At 41.3% G+C, this 21,861-nt stretch overlaps 1 protein-coding gene across 1 annotated transcript; it reads left to right on the forward strand.

Annotated features, from left to right (window-relative positions):
• The first annotated feature begins 330 nt into the window (after positions 1 to 330).
• On the forward strand, positions 331 to 18,823 carry itpkcb (inositol-trisphosphate 3-kinase Cb). The gene is made up of 8 exons (XM_028572347.1): positions 331 to 814; positions 3,060 to 4,397; positions 14,588 to 14,687; positions 14,786 to 14,999; positions 15,447 to 15,651; positions 17,179 to 17,280; positions 17,747 to 17,818; positions 17,972 to 18,823. Exons 2-8 carry the CDS (start codon positions 3,237 to 3,239, stop codon positions 18,179 to 18,181), a joined length of 2,064 nt encoding a protein of 687 aa, XP_028428148.1. The 5' UTR covers positions 331 to 814; positions 3,060 to 3,236; the 3' UTR covers positions 18,182 to 18,823.
• The last annotated feature ends 3,038 nt before the right edge of the window (positions 18,824 to 21,861 follow it).

The raw sequence follows: 21,861 nt of genomic DNA on the forward strand, positions 1-21,861 counted from the left end.
CAAAAAAGACAATATGAAACAAAAAAATTATATGCATAAATTATTGCAGTAGCCTACCTGCAATTTTACTATTTCCAACGTTTCTATTTTTTTCAAAAGCGCAATAAAAAGGAAGACATTTGTGATATTTAATTTAAACAGGCCTAATAGTTATAATAGTTAATAGTTATTTAGAGTTTCAACCGAGTTAAAATAAAACGATGTATTTAAAATTTCCCTAAATAGAGTTATTATATTTTTGGAGGGAGACTAAAAATGTGAGCAGCTACATATGGAAATTCCGGGGAGCATTTGAAGGTAGCACTTTTAAATCCCCTTGACAGGCCATTCTCCATACTGTTTATGTCATTCTCACGTCGCGTGCTTTCATTTTGTTAGACACAATATAAAACTATAGCCTTGTAATTAGGGTATTAACATTTTTCTCAACTACCAACTGTTTCGGCCTTAACGTCAGCCCCAAACCGGGTTTAGTTGGTGTCAGTGGCGTTAGTTAAAAAGCTAGCTTTACTTAAACAAAGAGGTAACGTTAATAGCATAACATAAGTAGCCTATCAGAGCTTGAACGTTGGCTATAGCTAGATCTGCCCCTGTTTTGACAGGCGTTTCCTCTTTCACTTCAACCACATGCTGATACTACAGACACAGCATTGCACGCACACACACACTCTCGCACTGCTCGCTGAACAGATAAGCCACAGACACATCCCCTTGTAGCAGCCTGTTGTAACGTTATATAGTTCCACATCTCTGCCAGCCTTTAACAGCTGCTTCACACACATACACACCAGAGGAGGAACTCGGGATTAGTCTGGTAAGTTTTTGTGTTTTTTGGTTGATATGTTTCACACGTGTAATGTGATTTTAGTTGTCTCCAAAGCCACAATACACTTTTTAATTTTTTTTTTATATCACAGAAACCTATGTTTTTTTTCTGCCAGTTTAAAGTCGACTTAAGGAAGTCATGTAGCCCTATATTGTTGTGTGTCTCTGTATTGTCACTGAGGCCTAAAATGGGTCCTAATACAGGCCTAATACATTTAAGAAGAAAAAACATTCCACCTGAAATTCATCAGGCAACATTTCTGTCCTGAAAATGTGAAATCTTCTTAAAACAAACATCTCAGTGATTACCTAGCTACCCCTAAACCTATATACCTTAATGCAGAGCGGCTATTCTTTCAAGATAATGGGTATTTTCTTTTAGCGCAAAAGTGTGTACACTAATAGGTCTATTTGCAAGTGGTCATCTATTATATGATGACACTGTGTGTGAGTAATTATAGATTTAACTGTCATGTCATCTTAGATAATTCTTTGGTGTTTTATATGTTTTCCAGGGAGTGACCATACAGTTATGTGTCACTGTTTGACTGTGTGGATGTGTGGTTACACTTGTTTTAAAGAATCCATTCAATGTCAGCATGGCTCAAGACTCTGTCATCCCCTCATTGGGAGTCATTATGTATGATTATGTATGATTTTGATTAGTGTAACATAAGACTGTTCTGGAATGTTTGTGTGAGCTGTTCTTTCCATTGTTATCCTTCCTGTCTTGTTTCCTTTCTGTGAGCATTGCTTCCAGACAGCAGGGCGACTGCAGTGCTGTCACAGTAGCCTAAATGCCAGTGAATAACACTCAGCAGCTCACTGTGCCTTGTGTCAATTACTTTGTTTTTCCCACAGGATGCCGTACTGTATGTCTTGTAAAATAATGAATAGTTTATTTTAATAGAAGGAAAGCTGCATTCTAATGTTAAATATCGAGGTGAAAGCAGTAGTGTCTGAATAGCTGCCAGTAGGCTGGAATTTGTGACTGCTGATGTGCAGAGGAATGTATCATTCACCTAAAAGTTTTCCGTTTTACTGTGTATATTTCACTATCGATTAGGATCAAACATAGAAGTTGAAGCCCACATACTGCTTGTATTTGCTGTCTTTTGACATTCCTGCCTGTGTTGGACACTTAGGCTATTTAGTGCTGAAATGATTAGTTGATTTAAGCTTTTTGTCGATCGGCAAAAAAATAAATCAACTAGTTTAATAACTGATTAAGGGTTAAAGTAATTTAGTTATTAAGCAAACACACCCAAACATTTGTTAGTTCCAGCTTCTTAATTGTGAGGATTTGCTTCTCTTCTTTTTATATATAGGCTATATATATTTGTACATTAATATACTGTATACAGTATAATGATTTTGTGCTGTGGGTCAGACAAAACAAGGCCTACTTGAAGACATCACCTTGGGCTCTGGGAAACTTCCATCTCCTTCGCCTAACAATTAATAATTTAATCAAACAAATAAGTGAAAGATTAATCAATAATGAAAATAATCCCTTGCAGCCTTACACTTGTGAAGTAAAGGGTTGGCTTAAAATAGTACATTTATCTGAACAAAGTCCCATTAATGTTTTGTGTTGCACAGCTGCTTTTTATGTGTACCACATTTCATTTTTTTTTAGCATTTCTTTTATTAACAATACACCTTAAAGATAGCCATTAGGGCCAAAATGAAAATGCTGATACTATCTGAAGCTTACTTGGCCTAAGAGCATAGTGTCCAGACACAGGAGGGCAGTATTACTCTAAGTATTACACCCACCACTAATATTACTATTAGTGGTGGGTGAAACTGAGTCTGAAACTCCCTGAAACCTTGCATTTCTTTGCACTGCTACTTTGCAGTCAACCATCCTAGTTAAATCACTCCTGCCATATTTTGCTGTGAATGTACTATCAGTGTAAATGCTGTTGATATGACTTGCCCCTTGTCACTTTCTTTGTCCTGCTCCAGGAAATATTATAGTAGGCCTATTATTATATATCTGAATTTCAGGACCGATAAATCACAGATTAAATGGCATTCTTAAGACAGCAACTGTGATTAATGACAGCCAGTGTTTACTGGCTAAGACTATCAGGTGTGTTTTATGTGTCCTGTTAATGATTTCATTATCAGTCTAAAATTATAGACTTAAAGGTAAGGGAGTGTTTTAGGCGATTGCTCATGCAGTTAATGCGTGTAGCCTAATTATTCATCATCTGTTTATCTCACAGATTTGAACAATTCCGACGTGGAAAAAGGAGGATGGAGCAATTTAAGATGTCTCACTGGATTGTGTGACTAATGGCTTATTTTACATTTTGAGTCACGGTTTATGTTTCGACTATTTTCATAATTGAACCACTGAGGGTGTGTCTGGGACGGCCACTGTTACTACTACGGCATGCAGGATGGGCCAAACTCGTTCGGATCTATCGCACGCCAGAGCCACACCAGGCATAGCGAAGTGGAAAGCAGGCGAAACAGCCCACCGACTCCGTCTCTGCAGATCTAGGAGCGGAGAGAAGCGACGGGGTGGCCAGTTGAACAGGAATCCGATGAAAAATAAAGTGCTATCGTGTCTGGGAAGGAGAAAGCGAGACTCCAGCCAAACAGAAGCGGATTTAGGTTGCGGAAACGGAGCCGGAGATCCAGCATCGCGCCGCGATCACCGAGTAGGAAAGTTGCCGAGGGACGAGGTTGTCTCGGCGGGTGAGGAACATCGAGCATCCCCGGGTTGTTTTGAGTCACCATCCGGCGTCGAAAATGTCGAAGCTATCCAACACGCCGTGAACCGAGAGGCAGCGGCTGGGTCGTCCGATGCGTCAAGTTTGGAAACGCGGACCGGTGAAGTCAGCGGTGCTAGTAGCGAAGAGCCGAAACCCGAGCGAGAGGACAATGCCTCGGAACCTCCGACGAGGGCCATGGAAGATCAGCCGCTGGTGGGAAACTACCAGCATCGTATTGTGACTGAGGCTCGTGAATTAACGGGGACTAGTCTGAGTTCAGCCCCGCTGCTCACCTCTGACCCCGACACTGAGCGGACTTTCTCGAGCTTGTCCCCAGATCAACATTTGGACAGTGGACAGTCGGTAACAGGCGATCACGCTGAGGCAAATCTGACAAAAAGTGAGTGCAGTACCGTTTCACGTGGGCCCAAAGCGGCCGGTGACCAAAACAAATGCTGTCCATTTGAAAGTGAGAGTCTAAACTATTCTCGGGGTCCCCCAGGAGGCCAGCGTTTCCCAGGAACCATACCGAAACTCATCATAACTAGAGACCCTAGTCCGACCCGCTCTCAGGACACATCGGCCCTGCTGACCGTCCGAACGGAGCTCGGCACCGGCTCGTGTCTGGAACCTCAGCCAGATGATGAGTCCCCCTGCTCGGACAGCGGCTGCGGAGGGTCCCCTGCGCTGATGCGCTCACCGAGGAAGCTGTCCAACTCCTCCTCCATCGGTCTGTCCTCCGCCTCGTCCTTCGAGGAGTCCGAGGACGACTTCACTGGGAGCGACATCGAGTCCAGTCTGTCTCCGGCCCGGTCTTTGTGTAGTCCGGACGATGGCACAGGGGTGAGTGCCTTTTTCACATTTTTCCAGAACAAACCCATGATTGAAATTGCCTGTGCAGTTCAATAACTATACATAACTATGAACAATCACATTATGAACTGTCAGCTGTACAACAACAAAAAAATCATAAATACATCTTACTGCTTTGTCTACCAAAAAAAATACCAAATGCAAATATTGCGCAAAACTGACCATAGGCTACCAAAGCAGGTAGGCTACATTAGGCATATGTGGCCATTCCTCAACTGATCAAACCATGGTGTCCAGTGCAGATTTACTACACAGCAAAATAATTGGTTTGAGGAAAACAATAGAATAGAAATTATGTTAATGTATATATCCATGCAAACACACACTGCATACAAGACACATCCAGGCCAACAACCCTATGAGCATGAAGACACACATGCGTCAATTCACCATGCTACAGTGCATGTAACAGATTAGATGTGTAAAAGCTGTTCAAACTATGTCATATTAATATTTTAAGGTATTCAATTCCAAGGAAATGGAGATCTATGTGTTGTGCAAATTACAAAAACAAGGCCCCAGCCCAGTCAGTCAGGTGGTTTGCTGTACAGCATTTGTCTTGTGTGGTTTGGTGGAGCTCATGTTTGTATCAAATGACTGAGAAAATGTCAGTGACGAGTCACAACATTAAATAGCTTTTCCGATGCAGTGTGTTTAATGTGTGGTTCAAAGCCTTAACGGTTGGACGCACCTCCCTGATAATGAATAAATGTAAACTGCCTCTTATCTCCAACCCCCACTTTTGTATCCTTTTTACTCCCATGGCTCATGAGCACATGGATTTGCTGAGCTTAGATGCAGGACCATTTAAACACTGTCTGGATGCACGTTTGAATAATTCGTCATCCCATTTAAGCTGTCACTTCAGCACAATTATACAAAGATGCTATCATAGCAGTCTAGAAGTTAGTTTACTGCCCCAGAGGCTTAGGGTTTCCTCTCCTTCAGACATTAGATTCAAAGTTTCCAAGTAGGAAGTTGCTTCCCCCCACCTCCCCGAGTCAGGAGGCTTTGATGCACAGACTAGAAATGCTTGGAATGACACAAGTTTTAAAAACAGATATCTCTACTTCAGTTTGCCAGTATTTTCACTGCTCTGCAGTGTGTAAATCCTGAATGTCCAGTTTTTCTGTTCAGACCACATCACCAATCCTGCATGTTAATAGTTGTACTCGTATATATTTTTCAATAATCCAGCCCCACAGATTTTCCACAGATGGTCCACCCTCATCAGGTATTTTATTTCTTATTCCAGAGATAGACATAACGCAGAGAAAAATGTGATTTCAGAGTAGTTTGACCACCTCAGGCCCCTACTTCACCATATTTTCACTGTCATTAGCTGGTTGGTACCTTACACACTTTACACTTCATCTGACAGCTGCACCAAACGCTGCTGCCTTTATGATCATTGTTAGGTGGAAATACGCCTCCAGTTGAGGGCACATAACTGATATATTGCTGTGATTCATATTGATAAGAGTGTATCAGAGTGAGTTTGCTCAGGTCTACACAAACATCGAAATACAGTCAGCAGGGTAGACTATTATACCTTTCTTTTCTATATGAACAAATCTTTTGATTTTCCCAAAAAATGTATTATTCATTTTTACAGGGACATTGCATTACATGTGCCAAAATTACTAGAAAGGCTCATTTTCACCAGTTTTCCCTTGGCCGGATGTAAAATTAGCCATTAAAACAATAATAAAACAAACAACATTACAGACAAATCATATCACATACCAACAGAAGGACCACAACATTCTAACAAGAAACAAGCTCAACTTCATCTGCATCTACAGCTATTTATTGTAGCATCTTTTTGGGCTGTCCTCACATGAGGGCCCTGGGTACTCTGTCCCCTCTCCACCCCCAGTCTGACAACTCTGTCTCCTTATGTCATGTTAGCTTACCAGGTTATACCAGTTATCCTTTCTTGAGCCCAAAGTGACATCTTCAAATGTCTTGTTTTGCCCGCCCAGTAAAACACGAAGATATTTAGTTTTATATGTTATAAAAACGGAGACAAGAAGCAAATCCTGTCAATTGATTAATCGACTAATCGTTTCAGCTCTGCACAGCTTGTGATACTTCCACCCACATGGTTTTGAATTTCCATATTCAAATAATAATTCCCATCTTGCCCTGTTTTATGTCAGAGGGTACGAGGACTTCCAAAATATAAGTTTCTTAATAGATAGGAAAAAATAATCTAACTCTCATTGTAGCATCGTTAGTGTCTCTCCTGGATTAGTCTTTCATTTTGAGTTAAATCAAGTGAGTCTTTAACCGTCCCATTTCTCAACATGACAAATGTATTGACTGGCTGCCAGTCAGTCACACTAATTATTATTATTGGAATCAGCAGGTCAGTGGACAGTGTAATTTCCTGACTATAACACTGACAGCCAGGAAATGAGCAACCTGATTAGTTGCACTTGAGCTGTTGTAACAAACATGATGACGCTGGCTGTTGGTTTCTGAGAATGGCTGTGTTTTAATGGGCACGTTTTGTCCTCTCACTGTTGAGTAAAAGCTCTTACAGCAACTAAGTAGGAGGGTGTGTGTTTGTTGTTGTTGGCTTTAAAAAGCTGGGGCCACGCTGTCCGCTCCCAGACAAACCAGTTGCATTTTGTACGCTCTGTGAAGCAAATACTTGCTCAGACATGCATTCTCAATGAGACGCGCACAGCGATGCAGTGTTGCATTCGGAGTTCAGTGTGTGTCATGGAAAATTGGGCTGAAGGCAGAGCCTGTTGCTAGGTGACATTGTTGCCATATATGGTACTTTTTTTTTTTTTTTTTTTTTTTCTCTCCTTGTCTTGTTCTCTCTTTCTCACTCAGACAGTATCTACTCTGTCCCTGACATTTGAATGTTATTAGATGTTAATTCCTAGAAAGGTCTGCTCAGCCAACAATGCACATATTATTTTATAATTTATTATAACCTTATGAGACTTTTTTTTTTTTTTTTCCCCTCTTAATATTTTGCTCCGAAACCCCATGAGACATACAGTGGAACAGAAAATGAGGAAAATGAGCGTAAGCAGACATAAGAGACAAAAACATGCACTCAAACTTTGAACACGTAGCCTACACATGATGATTCTTATTCATGCATGCTTATTCAAATGAGCCACAATTGCAGACTTGTTTTCCGTGTCACCCATTATACAAAGTCCCACACATCACTCCCACAACACATCCATGCTACAAAGCAAAAAAAGAAATAAATAAATACAATATATGCTGTTTGTTTGGATCCACATTGCTATTATAAACTACTGTATTTCTACAGTGTATATACTTCAAGTATTTTAAAAGTAGCAATGCCACATGTAATATACTTCACTACAAGCAAAAGTCCTACATTCAAGTACAAGAATGTAACTAATCTTAAGCAAGTATACGGACTCAATGCACAAAATAGACCCTGTGAGTGTTGTACTATCATATATTTGTTTCATGGGATTAAATATTACTGAATAGATAGATAGATAGATAGATACTCGATCTGTACTTTTGCAGTTTTATTGGCTCATGTGTCTTAGATGTACAATTTGGAAAATGACTAGTAACTAGTAAAGTGGTGTTAAAAAGAACAGTATTTCCATCTGATTTGTAGTTGAGAAGGGGATATACTCCTCCACACATACAGTAGAGTAAATGTACTTATGTACATCCCACCACTGATGAAATTGTCTTGTCTGTGTCCAATAAAAATGGATGATTTTTGAATTTTTACAGCTAATATGAAAGTGTTCCTTTATGGATATGGGATAACTGACTTTTTAAACCCATTGCTTATCTCAAAATACATTGTCACAAAAGTGAAAGACTTTATAAAGAATATTTTCATGATCGATTATTCGGTTCATTATTTGTTCAATTTATCATTTAATCCATACATAATAGTGAAGGTTATTTAAAAAAAAAGAAAGTGAAAATCTATTCAATTTACAGTGATCCAGAAGACAAAATGCCAGAAAATCCCCACATTGGAGAGGATTTAACCAGCTAATATGTTGTATTTTTCCTTCATGAATGACATAAACGATTACTCAATTCTCTAAATTGCTGATGAATAATTTTCAGATGAATCGATTAAATGTTTGTTTTATCTGAAGTCTCTTTTTCTGAAGATGGTATTTAAAAGCCATCCCATCTTCTGTTGGTTCAGTGGCCCACCAAAGCTGAGCTGCTTGAACGCTAAAGACTTGAACTTAAGGGAAAGGGATGTGGTTTTAAAGTAGTGAAGTCGTTTTGAGAAAAGAGCTCTGACAGTACCTGAAAACACCCTCAGTTTATGCACATGTAGTCACTCCTGCAGCTGATGATAGTCGTCTTACAGGTTATACAAACACACACACACACACACGGTTACATAGTACTGAGGAATTTCTCATGCAGACAAAAGGAGAGCGAGGGTATGGGAATGCCTGTATTCCCTACCCCCATGAGTCTGGCAAGAGATTGGCTCAGCGTGGGGCTCAGGACAGGCCATGTGAGGATTAGGGGATGAGAAACGGAGGAGAATAACAAAGGTGAGACTGAAGGGAAAGAGAAGACAGCTCATTGTGTGGAGGTTAGTACCTTCAGGGAGAGCGAGTGAATGATTTGGGGCAGGAAGTAAATGGAAAGGTGACTAGTTCAAAGCGGCAGATGCTAGAAAAAGGTGTGTAAAATGACCGCTTTAGGTATGTGGATATGCTTAATGACAGCAACCAAGATATATTGAGAAAGTTAGAGGAAGGGAGGAGTGACACAATGTTGAAACAGGAGAAAGTGTGAATTTGGATGACAAAAAAAAGGTTGTAGAGAAGGGGGTCAGAGTGAGAAATAAGTGTGAGCTTATAATTGAGGGGAACACAGCAAGGGTTTACAGACTGACTGAAGCTGGATACCTGGAACAAGACCGCATTAGCTCAGAGCTAACTTCGTTAAAAAAAAGGTTATAGATGATTGTGAAGGATCTCAGGCCCACAGGGAGGCAGATGTCCCTATCACTTGCCCGTGGAGACCCTGTGCTGATGGTGCAGAGTATTTTGAGCTGGCTGCGTTCCCGCTTAGTCTCCGGTGCTGTGTGTGCTTGTGTCAGCGCCGGCCTGCTCCTCCACTATTGCCCTGTCTGCCAGGTAAGAAATGGAAAGCGGCAAATGCAGTGACACATGCTGTGGAGTGTATTTGCTGATGCCATGCTTCTTCAGAAAGATGATATGAGGGTAGATTATATTCAATGCGGGTGACATGTTTTGGTATTCAAATGTACTTGTGATTGATATCCCAGTCTCTTGTTGCTGTTACAGAATGTGATGGTTGTTTGACTACACAGTATGCAGTCAGCCCTGTTTAACTGATGATCTGTCTTAAGAAGCCAGTAATCCAACCAGCAGGATCAGCGTGCTTTAGGCTGTAATACTTTGTGCAACCAGTTCATTTCTCAGATTTTAATTTGGACAAATACACTGTGTATTAGATTTATTATGTACATCTCGCTAAAACTAATGCTTTATACTGAGAGGTATCAACCCCACTTACCACTACCTCACTATATTGCAATACACATTAACAGCATTACGAATTAAAGCCTTTAAACTGAACACACAGTTGATTCAACACCTCTCTAAAGCAGTTTCATCCAAAACTGAACATTATAACCTTCATGAAGAAAGAATCTATAGCATGACTGTTGTATAAGACTGGATTAGTTTTTAGCTAGGTGTACCTAATAAACTGGCAACGGAGTGTGGTTGCCTCTTCCTGCAGTTTGCTAGACCAGCCAGCCGATCAAAAGCAGATTACATTAGATGAATTGCGGGGGACCGTGTCCTCAAAAAATAACCTCAGAGTATAGCGGAGTTGACGTTAAAAGGTATTTTTACTCACAAATAAAATGCAACTTTAGCGAAATTTGTGTAATTCTTACATTTAATACTCAATACACATTTAGTTTTTGGTTACACGCTATGAAATGTGTTATTTTCAATGAAAAGGAGAAATAAGGAGAGGAGAAATAAAGTTTCCACTGATAAAAGATAACAAAGATGACCTTTAGCTACACTATAAAAATAGCATATTAACTAGTTATAGCTGTATCAAGGGCAAATAACTAAGTACTCTTCAAAATGGGTTCAGACATATTCTTTCCATGATGATCCACCCCCACCTCCCCCCACCCCCCAGCACATGACTTTAAACATATTATATGCTCTCCTACTTGGTCTTGTGGTCAGTGTGACTTCTTCCACCATGACTGTGTGTGTGTGTGTGTGTGTGTGTGTGTGTGTGTGTGTGTGTGTGTGTGTGTGTGTGTGTGTGTGTGTGTGTGTGTGTGTGTGTGTGTGTGTGTGTGTGTGTGTGTGTGTGTGTGTGTGTGTGTGTGTGTTTTGTTAAGGAACAGACAGACAGACAAATAGAGGCAATTGGAGTGTGATCAGAGTAAACAAACAAAAAAATAGAGAATGCCTTTGGGAAGACAAAATGACATTTGATTGAAAGAAAGTTGTAGAGACAAGCAGCAGTGAGACTCCTATTTGACTTAAAGTGGAGAAAAATATAAATAACCAGGGCACATTCTTCTGCATCAACGCTTTGGGGAATGAAGAAGAAGCTTATAAAACAACGAATGTTGAAATGATCTCGGTTATATATTCGTGAGTTATATAAAAAAGAGAGTGGAGATGGTGAAGGTTGAACTGTGAAAGCTGAAATGTGACCTCCATATTTAAAAAGCTGGGATGTGTGGGATGAAGAGGTAGGATGAGACAGCAATACCAATATACAGTTTGCTCAGTTTGAAACCGTCCAGGATTTTTACATATCATTTTTAGGGATTCTCTTATCCAAACCCCTCCATAAGTAGCATCATAGAGCTCTGGCTGTGACTGGTCATTTTAGTCCAATACAGTACATTTGACCCCACAGAGGCAACACATTAATCTGTCAGCTTGAAGCAATTAGAGAGAGAGTCTGATGGCATTTGGATAAGGGCAGTGAAAGAGGAGAGGATGGAGATTTGGGTGTCGTCCCCCCCCCCCCCAGCAAAAGAAAAGCAGGTTACTGTGGTCTGATGGGTAAATACGGTTTGTGTTTTGTCCACAAATGTTTGGATTGCAGTTTTGCCAGTTTCTTAAAGGTCCCATGACATGGTAACCTGACTCCGCCAGATGGATTGCTTCGCATTTGCTCGGCATATCCATCTGGGAACTTTCCGTTGGAGAACTTTTGGGAAGGGGTGAAAATACTGGTTAGCTGATTGGATAAACCATCTGTCTATCACCTATGTTGGTGATACACGGGCCAAATCAACCAATCAGATCCACGAAGCGTATGAAAATACAACCACAAGCCCGCCCCTGCTGCTGCAAGCAAAGCATAGCTCGTTAGCTCAGCAAGCAAGCAACATGTCAGTAAAGGATATTTGCCGTTTGTGTAACGGGAATTTAGGAATAAAAGACACCATTTCAGGTTCCCGGACTGCTCTCTGAAAATACTGGTTAGCTGATTGGATAAACCATCTGTCTATCACCACCTAACCCACCTCAAAACCAATGCTGATTGGCCCGGTCGTTTGGCTAACGGCTCCAAATTTTCTCTACCTCAAGACTGATCTGCGAGTGCAAAGCAGAGAAAGGGGAGGTAACCTTGCTCCTTATGAGGTCATAAGGAGAAGATTCCAGATCGGCCCATCTGAGCTTTCATTTTCTCAAAGGCAGAGCAGGATACCCAGGGCTCTGTTTACACTTATCACCATTTCTAGCCTCTGGGGGACCATAGGCAGGTTGGGGGAACGCAAAATCCCATAAAGTTACATTTTCATGCCATGGGACCTTTTTAAGACCGATATTTTACAGCAACTACAGTATGTGGGTCCAGCAGGCAGGAAACGTCAGTCTTTGGCAGTTTCACAGAACAACCTATGATGTGATAACGTGATCCTAGCAAGTTGATTTCAATGCCCCGAATTGCAAATAATCAAATGGCCCAAAAAACACCTCAAATAATTCAAATACACGGATCAAGGCTAAAAATGTGTGCATTTCAGAGCAAATAACTAAATGTCAAGTATGTCCTGTTACTTTAAAGAACTGATGAACAAAAACAAACCTTGAGCTGAGTCCTCAGTCTTATAGACTCTTGTGTTATGAACTTTACATAATGGGTTCATAATTATCCCTTACAGCAGCACTTTGGAGGCCAACTGCTGGCGACAGTTTTACTGTAATGACCGGGTTGAGTGTCTGAAGGTGAATTGCTTGTGAGTCTTGTATGTGTATAAGGTTAGGTGGGATATTTCTCTGCTCTATACGAATATAACCGTCCTGTTGTAAACAGGAAAAAGATGAAACACTCGAATGATGAGTATTTTCACCCTTTTTAAAGAGTTTAAAGTCAATATTGCAGCTAGATCTAAAGGAAAGAATGAAAGATATGCGTAAACAAAACACTCCCCATCAATGCAGAGGGAATATCGTGTGAGAGATAGCCTTTTGAATTCCAGGTCGATGTATTCACTACCAAGAAATAAAGAAATCAGAAAGTAAGAAAAAGCCTATGCCAGTCTTTATCCTAACAAAGACAAAATTGGCCGCTGATGATATAAACGGTGTTGCCTACCATAGAAAACTTTAGATAGATTTGCAAGTTCTTCATGGCTCCTGTGCACATACACGGGTCACAATTAAGACATTTCCTTTGATTGGTAAGACATGTCAAAATGAGGGAGCGGGAATGATCTTGTGCCGCAAATGTTGTGAAATGCAGTTGGCATCACGTTTCATCGCTGTTCTTTCCCCTGACTGTGGCAGAGGTTATGTCGGGGTTAATCTGTTGATGGGATTGAAGGTCTCAGGTCACAGGTGTCTCATAGTCATTACTCTCTGCCTCTTGTGTCTCTCTTAAATCCTGACATTGACCAGCTGTCTGACGAATCACAGACATGTTGTTCAGTTTCCCCATCATAAGGAATCAACAGAACCAAATGATAAAATGGTTAAAGCCCCTGAAAACTTGGTATCAAATCTGACGTCTTTCTCAATAACACAAAATCTTCACAACTAAGCACATACTTAAGCAACTTGTAGGAATCTATTACTCATAGTAAGAGGCTGGTTGAGAGAATATTCTTTCAGGGCCTTAAAGTTACAAAACAGCACTCCTTAAACTCCAAATAATAAAAATTATTCTAAGGTAAACACAGCGCCCCCCTATTTCCGTTGCACTAAGACACTGTTTTATTGTGAGAGAGTTTCAACCGAGCAGCTGTGGAAAGAATGCATGTGAGGAGAGCAGAGATAGGCTGACATGTAAACATGGCAGAGATAGGCCTGGCAGCGCAGTCATTCGCAGAAGTTATTTAGTTATAAAAAGATTAGTTTTATTATTATTATAGTCTCTTTTCCCTGTGTTTTATTACTCACATTAACCCTTTTTTGCCTTTGTCACACTCCCGTGTTCCTGTGTACATATATTTGCATATAGTACACACAAAAAAACATTGTAGGAATGATTTAGAAAGACTGCAAACTGAAGAGCCAAGGGAAATATTCAATTATATGGTTTTCCTCTCAGTAATGTCTCTCACACACACACACACACACACATACACATACACATTCCTATTCTAAACTGGCTCTCCGTTTGTTGTGATTTCCCACACACACAAGTGTTAATCAATCAATGTCATGTTCCTCGCAGACTGCTTGCGTCAAAGCCCCTGTTGCACACTGTCCTTGCTCTGGTGTTTCCCAACGCAGATAACAGTTACACACACACACCGTTTTGGACAGTAAGGCTGTGTTTTACGACCCCACAGTGGTAGCTTTGGTAAATGTTTTATGAATGGGTTTTGTCACGTACATAGTGCACCTGGCCTTGTCTAAAGGGGAGGATCTGTCCAATGTCTACTGAGGGTGTGTGTGTGTGTGTGTGTGTGTGTGTGTGTGTGCGTGTGTATGTGCGTACAGGGTGTGTACACTACAGGGTGTGTTTTCCTTTTCAATGAATAATCTGTACTGTATTTAGCTCAGTGCTTTATTGTGACCAGGAAAAGAAACCCTCGCACTGATTAGTCAGAGCTTCAGATTTGTTATTTGCGCGACAACCCACACCTTTTTGTAACAAGAGGATGACGTTCTTCGTCGTTTTTCCTTTTCTAGAATAAGTCCTGGCAGAAATTGAAGACCATGGTCCACTGGTCCCCCTTCGTCGTGTCCTTCAAGAAGCGTTACCCATGGGTGCAGCTCGCTGGTCACGCAGGTATGCATAAATATACATTGTTTGCTTAACTGCACAACATCCTCAGACATGCATTCTTTTATCTTCAGTCTTTACCTCTGTATGTCTCCCTCTCCAAGGTAACTTCCAGGCTGGGGAGTACGGACGCTTGTTGAAGCGATACTGCGAGTGTGAGCAGCAGTGCCTACAGAAGCTGATGAAGGACACTCTGCGCCCCTATGTACCTGGTTATTATGGGGTAGTACAGCGAGACGAGCAGGACTATAACCTGATGGATGACCTGCTGGCTGACTTCGACTCGCCCTCCATCATGGACTGTAAGATGGGCAGCAGGTAATTAAGCACAGGATGAAGGAAGCGTAATTTTGTGGCGAACATTTTTCCAAGAACTTATTGACAGCAGGAGCCCTTTAATCTTGTTCTTTTGGAAGATACAGTCAGCCTTGAAAATTAACCTTTGTATACAAATATAAGCCTTAACACAGTTTGCTTCCATTAGTTATCCGCCTCTCTATCAAATTTACTACTACTACTACTACTACTACTACTACTAATAATAATAAAAATAATAATAATAATAATAATGGCTGTATTTGTAGGCAACAAAATGCTTCACAGGAACTAAAGTAGTTCTTCAGTAGGACTAAAACGATTTAGAAAATGACAATATACATAACAATAAGGACATAAAATCAGTACAGAATTTTAATTAATTAATTTAATAGCAAAGAGAAGCAAAGGGAATGAAATAAAATATAAAAATGCATACTTACTTTTCAGGACTTACTTGGAGGAGGAGCTGATAAAAGCCAGAGAGCGTCCACGTTTGCGGAAGGACATGTACGAGAAGATGGTGGCAGTGGACCCCGGGGCCCCCACAGAGCAGGAGAGGGCCCAGCAGGGAGTCCTCAAACCCAGATACATGCAGTGGAGGGAGACGCTCAGCTCCACAGCCACCATGGGCTTCCGCATCGAAGGCATTAAGGTCAGAGGTCATTCTGGACATGCAGCCCTATGAGCATAATGGCTGTAGTACTCCGTGCTAGTGAGGCAACAAGAAGTTTCTATAAGAATCAATCAATGGGGGTAAATATCAGTCTGTTCATTGGATGGACCACACACACTGGAGAGGAAATGGAAAACCATTTTTGGGCTAGATGTGCAGCCATAAAAAATAAATCCAGGGCTGGTTATCAGGTCGCACTAATAACTGCAGATTTGCATGAACTCAGACATGAATAGAAGTACCTCATGACACTGAGCATTTAAAGCAGCAGCTGTATTTTCCAGTGGAACAAGTGTAAGCAGCCAAGCTGTGGCAGTGAAATTTATATATTTGTATGTAAGTATTTGTAAGTTAGTATTTGTTGTTGTTTCCCATTGCATACTCAGCAAAACACAAAGATTTGAACAAATTTACTTATGGCGTTTTTCCATTACATGGTACCTGCTCGACTCGGCCGCAGTGCCCCGTCCTCCATTTTCCATTGCAGATTTAGTACCGCCTCATGCCCATAGACCGTTAAAGAAATGGACCAACAGACCCCGTTGCTCTGGACAGAGACCAGTGAAGGATATTAGAAGCACTTTTGCGGTGAAGGCTGAGCGTTACTGCGCAGCCTCCAACTGAGCTTGAAGACGTAAATGTGACGTGAGCAACGTGTCTGAAAGTTGTAAGTCTTCTGGTAGCTGTGCCAAGAGAAATCTCAATCATTCCCAATTTTACAGAGATGGAGAGCGTAGGTATATGTAAGGAGATAACATAAGCACAGGCTAATTATTGCTAACTAAAATGCTAGTTAACATTAGTAATTAAACTAAACAGCTAATGTAAGTCAAAACTGCCTGCGAGCTTCTCCTGACTATACGGTAATTCCTCTACTATGCGACTGTAAGTCGCGTGGTTATGACACAGTCGTTAGCCTATTTTACAAAAACGTCATAGCGACGCCGCAGGAAACTGCCGTGACCTAACGCGACATACACACACACACACACACACAGAATGTCGAACGTGTGTTGTTTTTTTACTCTCGGCAAGAACAATTTTGTTTCAAAAGAAGCTGGAGGCAGCACAAAAAAAAAACAGCTGGCTAAACTATTTAAAAACGGCGGGTTTCCTAGCAATGATGATGCAGTGATCAGTGATGATTCTCTCCGACCAATCAGTAGTCTGCAGGCTTCACGTCACCTGTTGGTATCTCCTCAGCTCGCTTGGAACCTCGACGGCGGTGATACTAAAAAAAATACCTGTTGGCAGGTACCAGGGACTTTTTTTGTAATGGAAAACCAAAAAAGTCGAGTAGAGGCGAGTCGAGCAGGTACCATGTAATGGAAAAACGCCATTACTGTGCTGCACTGAATACTCATCGGGTAACAACAGAACTTGCAGCTGGAATGAATCAGGAAGCTTAAAATGAATAACTAAATTGAAATATTGTCCTCGTGCATGTAGAAAATGGCAATAAAAGGGAGAGAATAAGATATCTTGTTGCCTTTTTTTTTTCTTCAGAAGTCTGATGGAACTTGTAACACCAACTTTAAGAAGACGAAGCACAGGGAGCAGGTGATGCAGGCCTTGAAGGACTTTGTAGCTGGCAACACTAAGATTCTGGTATGTTACTAGTCTTTACTATGTTATGTTTTTTTTGTTTTGTTTTTTTAAAGTTCAATCTGTCGATGGTTACCTAGCAACAGGTCCTGGCCAAGAAATAGCTTGGCGCATAATCCCCTCCATAAAGGCAAACTGTTGTTTATACATGTATGTTTTTTTGTACAATATGTATTATACAAACACAATCTAATGTTTTGATTGTTGATGTTTAGCGGTGTTGGTAGGTGTATTTAGTGACTTTTGGACTGAGCCAGGCTGGCTGATTCTGTTTTCAGTCTTTATCCTAAGCTATGTTAGCCAGCTGCTGGCTGTAGCTTCATATTTACTGTACAGACAGTGGTTTTTCAAATGTAACAACCGCATAGAAGAAGGATATAAGGCTTTTGACTGTGGGAAAGAAGAACATATATTTATCGGTCTATTTTGCAGATGCCCTCCATCTCTTTACTTTTTTTATTTTTCTTAGAAACTCTACGTGCAGCAGTTGGAGGAACTCCGATCCGTCCTTGAGCAGTCTCACTTCTTCAGGACACACGAGGTGAGACGCACTGACACACACTCCGTTTTCATGATTTCTGAACTGACCTGTTGGCCGAGTTGAAGATTTTGTGATAGAATCTCATCAGTAGCTTCTGTATTGAATCACTCACACACCCAAACTCACCCGTCTCACCCGTTTCTCCCATCGCAGGTCGTCGGCAGCTCTCTGCTGTTTGTGCACGACGCCTCGGGGAATGCCAGAGTGTGGATGATCGACTTTGGGAAGACGGTTCCCCTGCAGGCCCCTCTGACCCTGGACCACAGGACCCCCTGGATGGAGGGCAACAGGGAGGACGGCTACCTGTGGGGACTGGACAACCTCATAGACATCTTCAACAGTATGCTCCCACAGACACCTTGAGCAAGGGACTCCGAAGACTCCAATGAAACATTGTTCCATGTCCAGATGGTGGAAGAGATACAAGATCAGGAGAAAAGAATAAAAGATTACACAACCTGAGACTGACAGAGGAAGGATTAGAAGAGGGCCACCGGTTTGATTTTTATGACCCACACAATGATCCAAATGTCTTTATTCCATGTTGCTTGTACTTAAGAAGAGGATGAACGAAGGCAAGCCCTTGATTTCTTTTGCAAAGTGTAGGAGGACGACTTTACGCATAATGCTCCGTTTGTGGAACTTGGGGACAGATGACCTGCGATGCGTTGAGGCAAACGGTAGTAGGAAGAGAAAGAGGGAGAATTGAATACAGAATTGTAACTTTTGTTACATGGGACTGTGGAGAGTACAGTCCTCTGTCCCTTCATGGACCTCTGACAGTCCCTTTTTCTACAAAGGCACACATTCAACATTGCTCATCTCCCTCCTCAACATCTCCCTCTGTTGGTTAGAGTTGCACTCAGCACTCTTGCAACCATGAAGTTGATTCAGAGGTATAAAACATTTTCACGCAGCCTTCGAGGAGCATTGGGTAACGGGAGTTTAATTCTTGTCATGGACCACTTTTGATGTTTAGGTATACAGTAAACACTAAAACACTGATCGGACCACGTGTTAACTAACTCAGTGTGTAAATACATTTTTATTTAATTTTTGTTTGGCCATGGTATACCCTCCTTACTTTGTTTGTACAATTTATGTGCAAAGAGCTGTTTGATCATTCCAGTGCAGTGGACTATTTTTCTTCCAAAGAGGTCACCCAAGTGTAAACTGATTTACAATATAATCCCAAAGTTTAACTTCTTGCCGAAAAGCATTTTCTAAATTTGGATTTTTGTATGATAAAGTGCAGTGAAAGTTTTTTTTCTTCCTCTTTTAACTGTGCAGTAATCAGCTTGGCAGCCATGTTTTGTCTGGAATTTGTTGCACTATGGATCTTCACAAAGCCATTGAACAAATCAGGCGGTGCCTTTGTGTGTTAAGAATGGGGAGCAGCAGTCAAGTATTGGGTTTACAGATGCAGACATGTAGAAGTTTATAACATGAATTTAATTTGTTATCACTTCTCTCTGATCAGTGTTGCTTTAGATGATGTGATTGCTTTAGTTGCTTGCAGCAAAGCAGTGGTGTAACGGGTGAAATGAAACTGGAGTTAGCCTACCTGATTAAACTGCAGTCTGTTTAGTCTTTTGGGAGGTTTCACTAAGCTTAAAGGCCGGCTACACACTAGCTGCGTGGCGTGTCCGTTTTTATTTTGGCTCCCATGTTAACAGGTTAGAACTTGCACACTGCCTACGTAACACACACGTCTCACGTGCCTCGAGCCGTGTTGGAAATGCGTTTTTGATGTTTGAAAGTCTCTAAGTTTTGACATAAATGCAGATATAAATGTAATAAAAAAAAAACTGATTTTCAAATATTGCACCTGTCAATACAAAACAAAATATTCTGTAGCCTATTTTGCCGTCAATACTGCCGACGACATCTTTGCTGTAATCAAATCAGTATATATTTGTTTAACATGAAGTATACTGCTGCTCGAGTGCAGTAATCAATAGGAAACATACATGTGTACAGACAAGGCTAGCCGCAGCAGCGCCGCGTCAGACACGTTTCTGGTGTGTAAAGACATAGAAAAATCCACGCAGCCGACACGCAACAGAAACGCCACGCTCAAGCCACGCAGCCAGTGTGTAGCCGGCCCTTACACGTGATCCTCAAACTGGAAATGTGTCTTATGATTGAACGGATGACGCATAATCGAATAAAAGTCAAAATCTCATTAAGCTACATTAAACAGGTTTGTAGGGTTGCATTTTTGTATGCAGAATGTAGTTTACAAAGAAACAACATTGATCTATTTAGATAGTAAGTCAGTGCTTATGACCATATGTTTCATTTCTTGACTGGAATGCAGCCATAACAGTCTCGATTCTTCAAGACATCCTCCAACCTTGTCAGGCAGCACTGTTTGGGCGTGTGTGTGTTAGCTAAACACCTGACTTCATGAAATTGGAATTCAAACTCAAGTTTTTCCAGTTCCTGAGAAGTAAACCTACTGCGAGAGAGGAATAATCTCATGTTTACAAAGTGTTATATTTCTTTGCCCACAAATCCTCTATATTTGTAAAATGGCAAACTATCAGGTTTTCAGACTGGGTGCTGCTTTAAGAAAAACTGGATCCACAACTACATTTTGTATTTTTAAAGGCAGCGTGTTTTAAAGTTGCAAAGCACAGACAGACTTTTGAAAATTGATATTAATTCCCTGCTTTGTCCAGCTCATGGATTGCAATAAACTGGAAGTAAGAGTTTTCAGTTTGTTTTCTTGCTCACAGATCACACAACTCAGATCATACACTGCAAATCTCCAACATATGCTCATTTCAGTGTTTAAGCGTCCAATATTGTAAAAAGTGAGATGTCTTATTATTCGAGATACTATACAAATATTGTAAAAATATCAAAACGCTCATGTCACAAAGAAATCCTTTTCTGATTTGAAATGCATGCTGCCTCTATTCAGAAACTGCGCCTTTTAAAAGGAGCTGTCGAGACGGTACAGTTTTGATGTCACAACTATATTATATACAGGTAGAAAGTTGTGTAATGGCGACCGTGTCATTAGGTTTACATTAAAGTCAATGTGTGTATTTCCACTGACTGCAGAACCGCTGCGTTCCAACTCCGGCTTCTATTTTTTGCCAGAGAGCTCCGCAGCAATTACGCAGGTAGTGCGGGACAGGAAGTCGAGCACAGAAGCAAAATAAAACATCCATTTCCCTGCACAGCACAGAGTTGTTAACCCTCTACTCCTCTGGATGGAAACAAACTGTTGGTTTGTGGTTCTATTCTACCTAAATTAGCGAGATTTCGTGGGTCCGCAGCCGCAGCGCAACAAATCAGGACCTGGTGGGTATTGAGGGAAGGCGGAGCACGGAGCCGACACGCAGCGGAGCCGGTCCGCAGACGTTCTGCAGTCGGTGGAAATCCCCAGTTAGTCATTTCTCAGCTGCAATGACTGTACAGAGACAGCGAGAACACAGATGCTGAGGTGCCCTGTTGGAGTGCCGGTCTCTTTAAGCCACTTCCCGAAAAAGACAAGTCTGCACTGATTGGTCAGCGTTTACGGATCTCTGGAGTCTCCACATCAGTGCTCTGCTGTCTATGTCTCTCAATGACGTCTCTACGTAGCCAAATACTAACTGCAAGGGAGAATATAAATGTAAATTGTTGCATTCATATAGCGCTTTTCTAATCCTAATGACTACTGAAAGCGTTTTACAGTACAGTACAGACACAATTCACACACATTCATACGCTGGTGGCCGAGGCTGCCATACAAGGTGCCACCTGCTCATCAGATAAACATTTATGCACATTCACACACCGATGGTGCAGCATTGGGACCAATTCAGGGTTCAGTGGTATGCCCAAGGACACTTCAACATGCAGATTGCAGAGGCCAGGGAGTGGTAGAGGACGGCTCTACCAACTGAGCCACAGACGCGGAAATCTGAGGCAGGGATTTCTTTCAAATGTGTACCTCTTTATTTGAAGCTTTGGCCACGTTTAATATGAACATCCGATATTGTAACATTATGGATATGACAGAAAATACGAAAAAGCTAAATAGGTCT

Source organism: Perca flavescens, chromosome 3 (genome assembly GCF_004354835.1).
Source record: "Perca flavescens isolate YP-PL-M2 chromosome 3, PFLA_1.0, whole genome shotgun sequence".
Taxonomy (NCBI): Eukaryota; Metazoa; Chordata; class Actinopteri; order Perciformes; family Percidae; genus Perca; species Perca flavescens.

Coding starts and splice junctions, on each gene's coding strand:
- itpkcb (XM_028572347.1), top strand. CDS start 3,237: ATGGGCCAAACTCGTTCGGATCTATCGCACGCCAGAGCCACACCAGGC. Junction 15,000..15,446: donor GACTGTAAGATGGGCAGCAG/GTAATTAAGCAC, acceptor CTTACTTTTCAG/GACTTACTTGGAGGAGGAGC. Junction 17,819..17,971: donor ACTTCTTCAGGACACACGAG/GTGAGACGCACT, acceptor CTCCCATCGCAG/GTCGTCGGCAGCTCTCTGCT.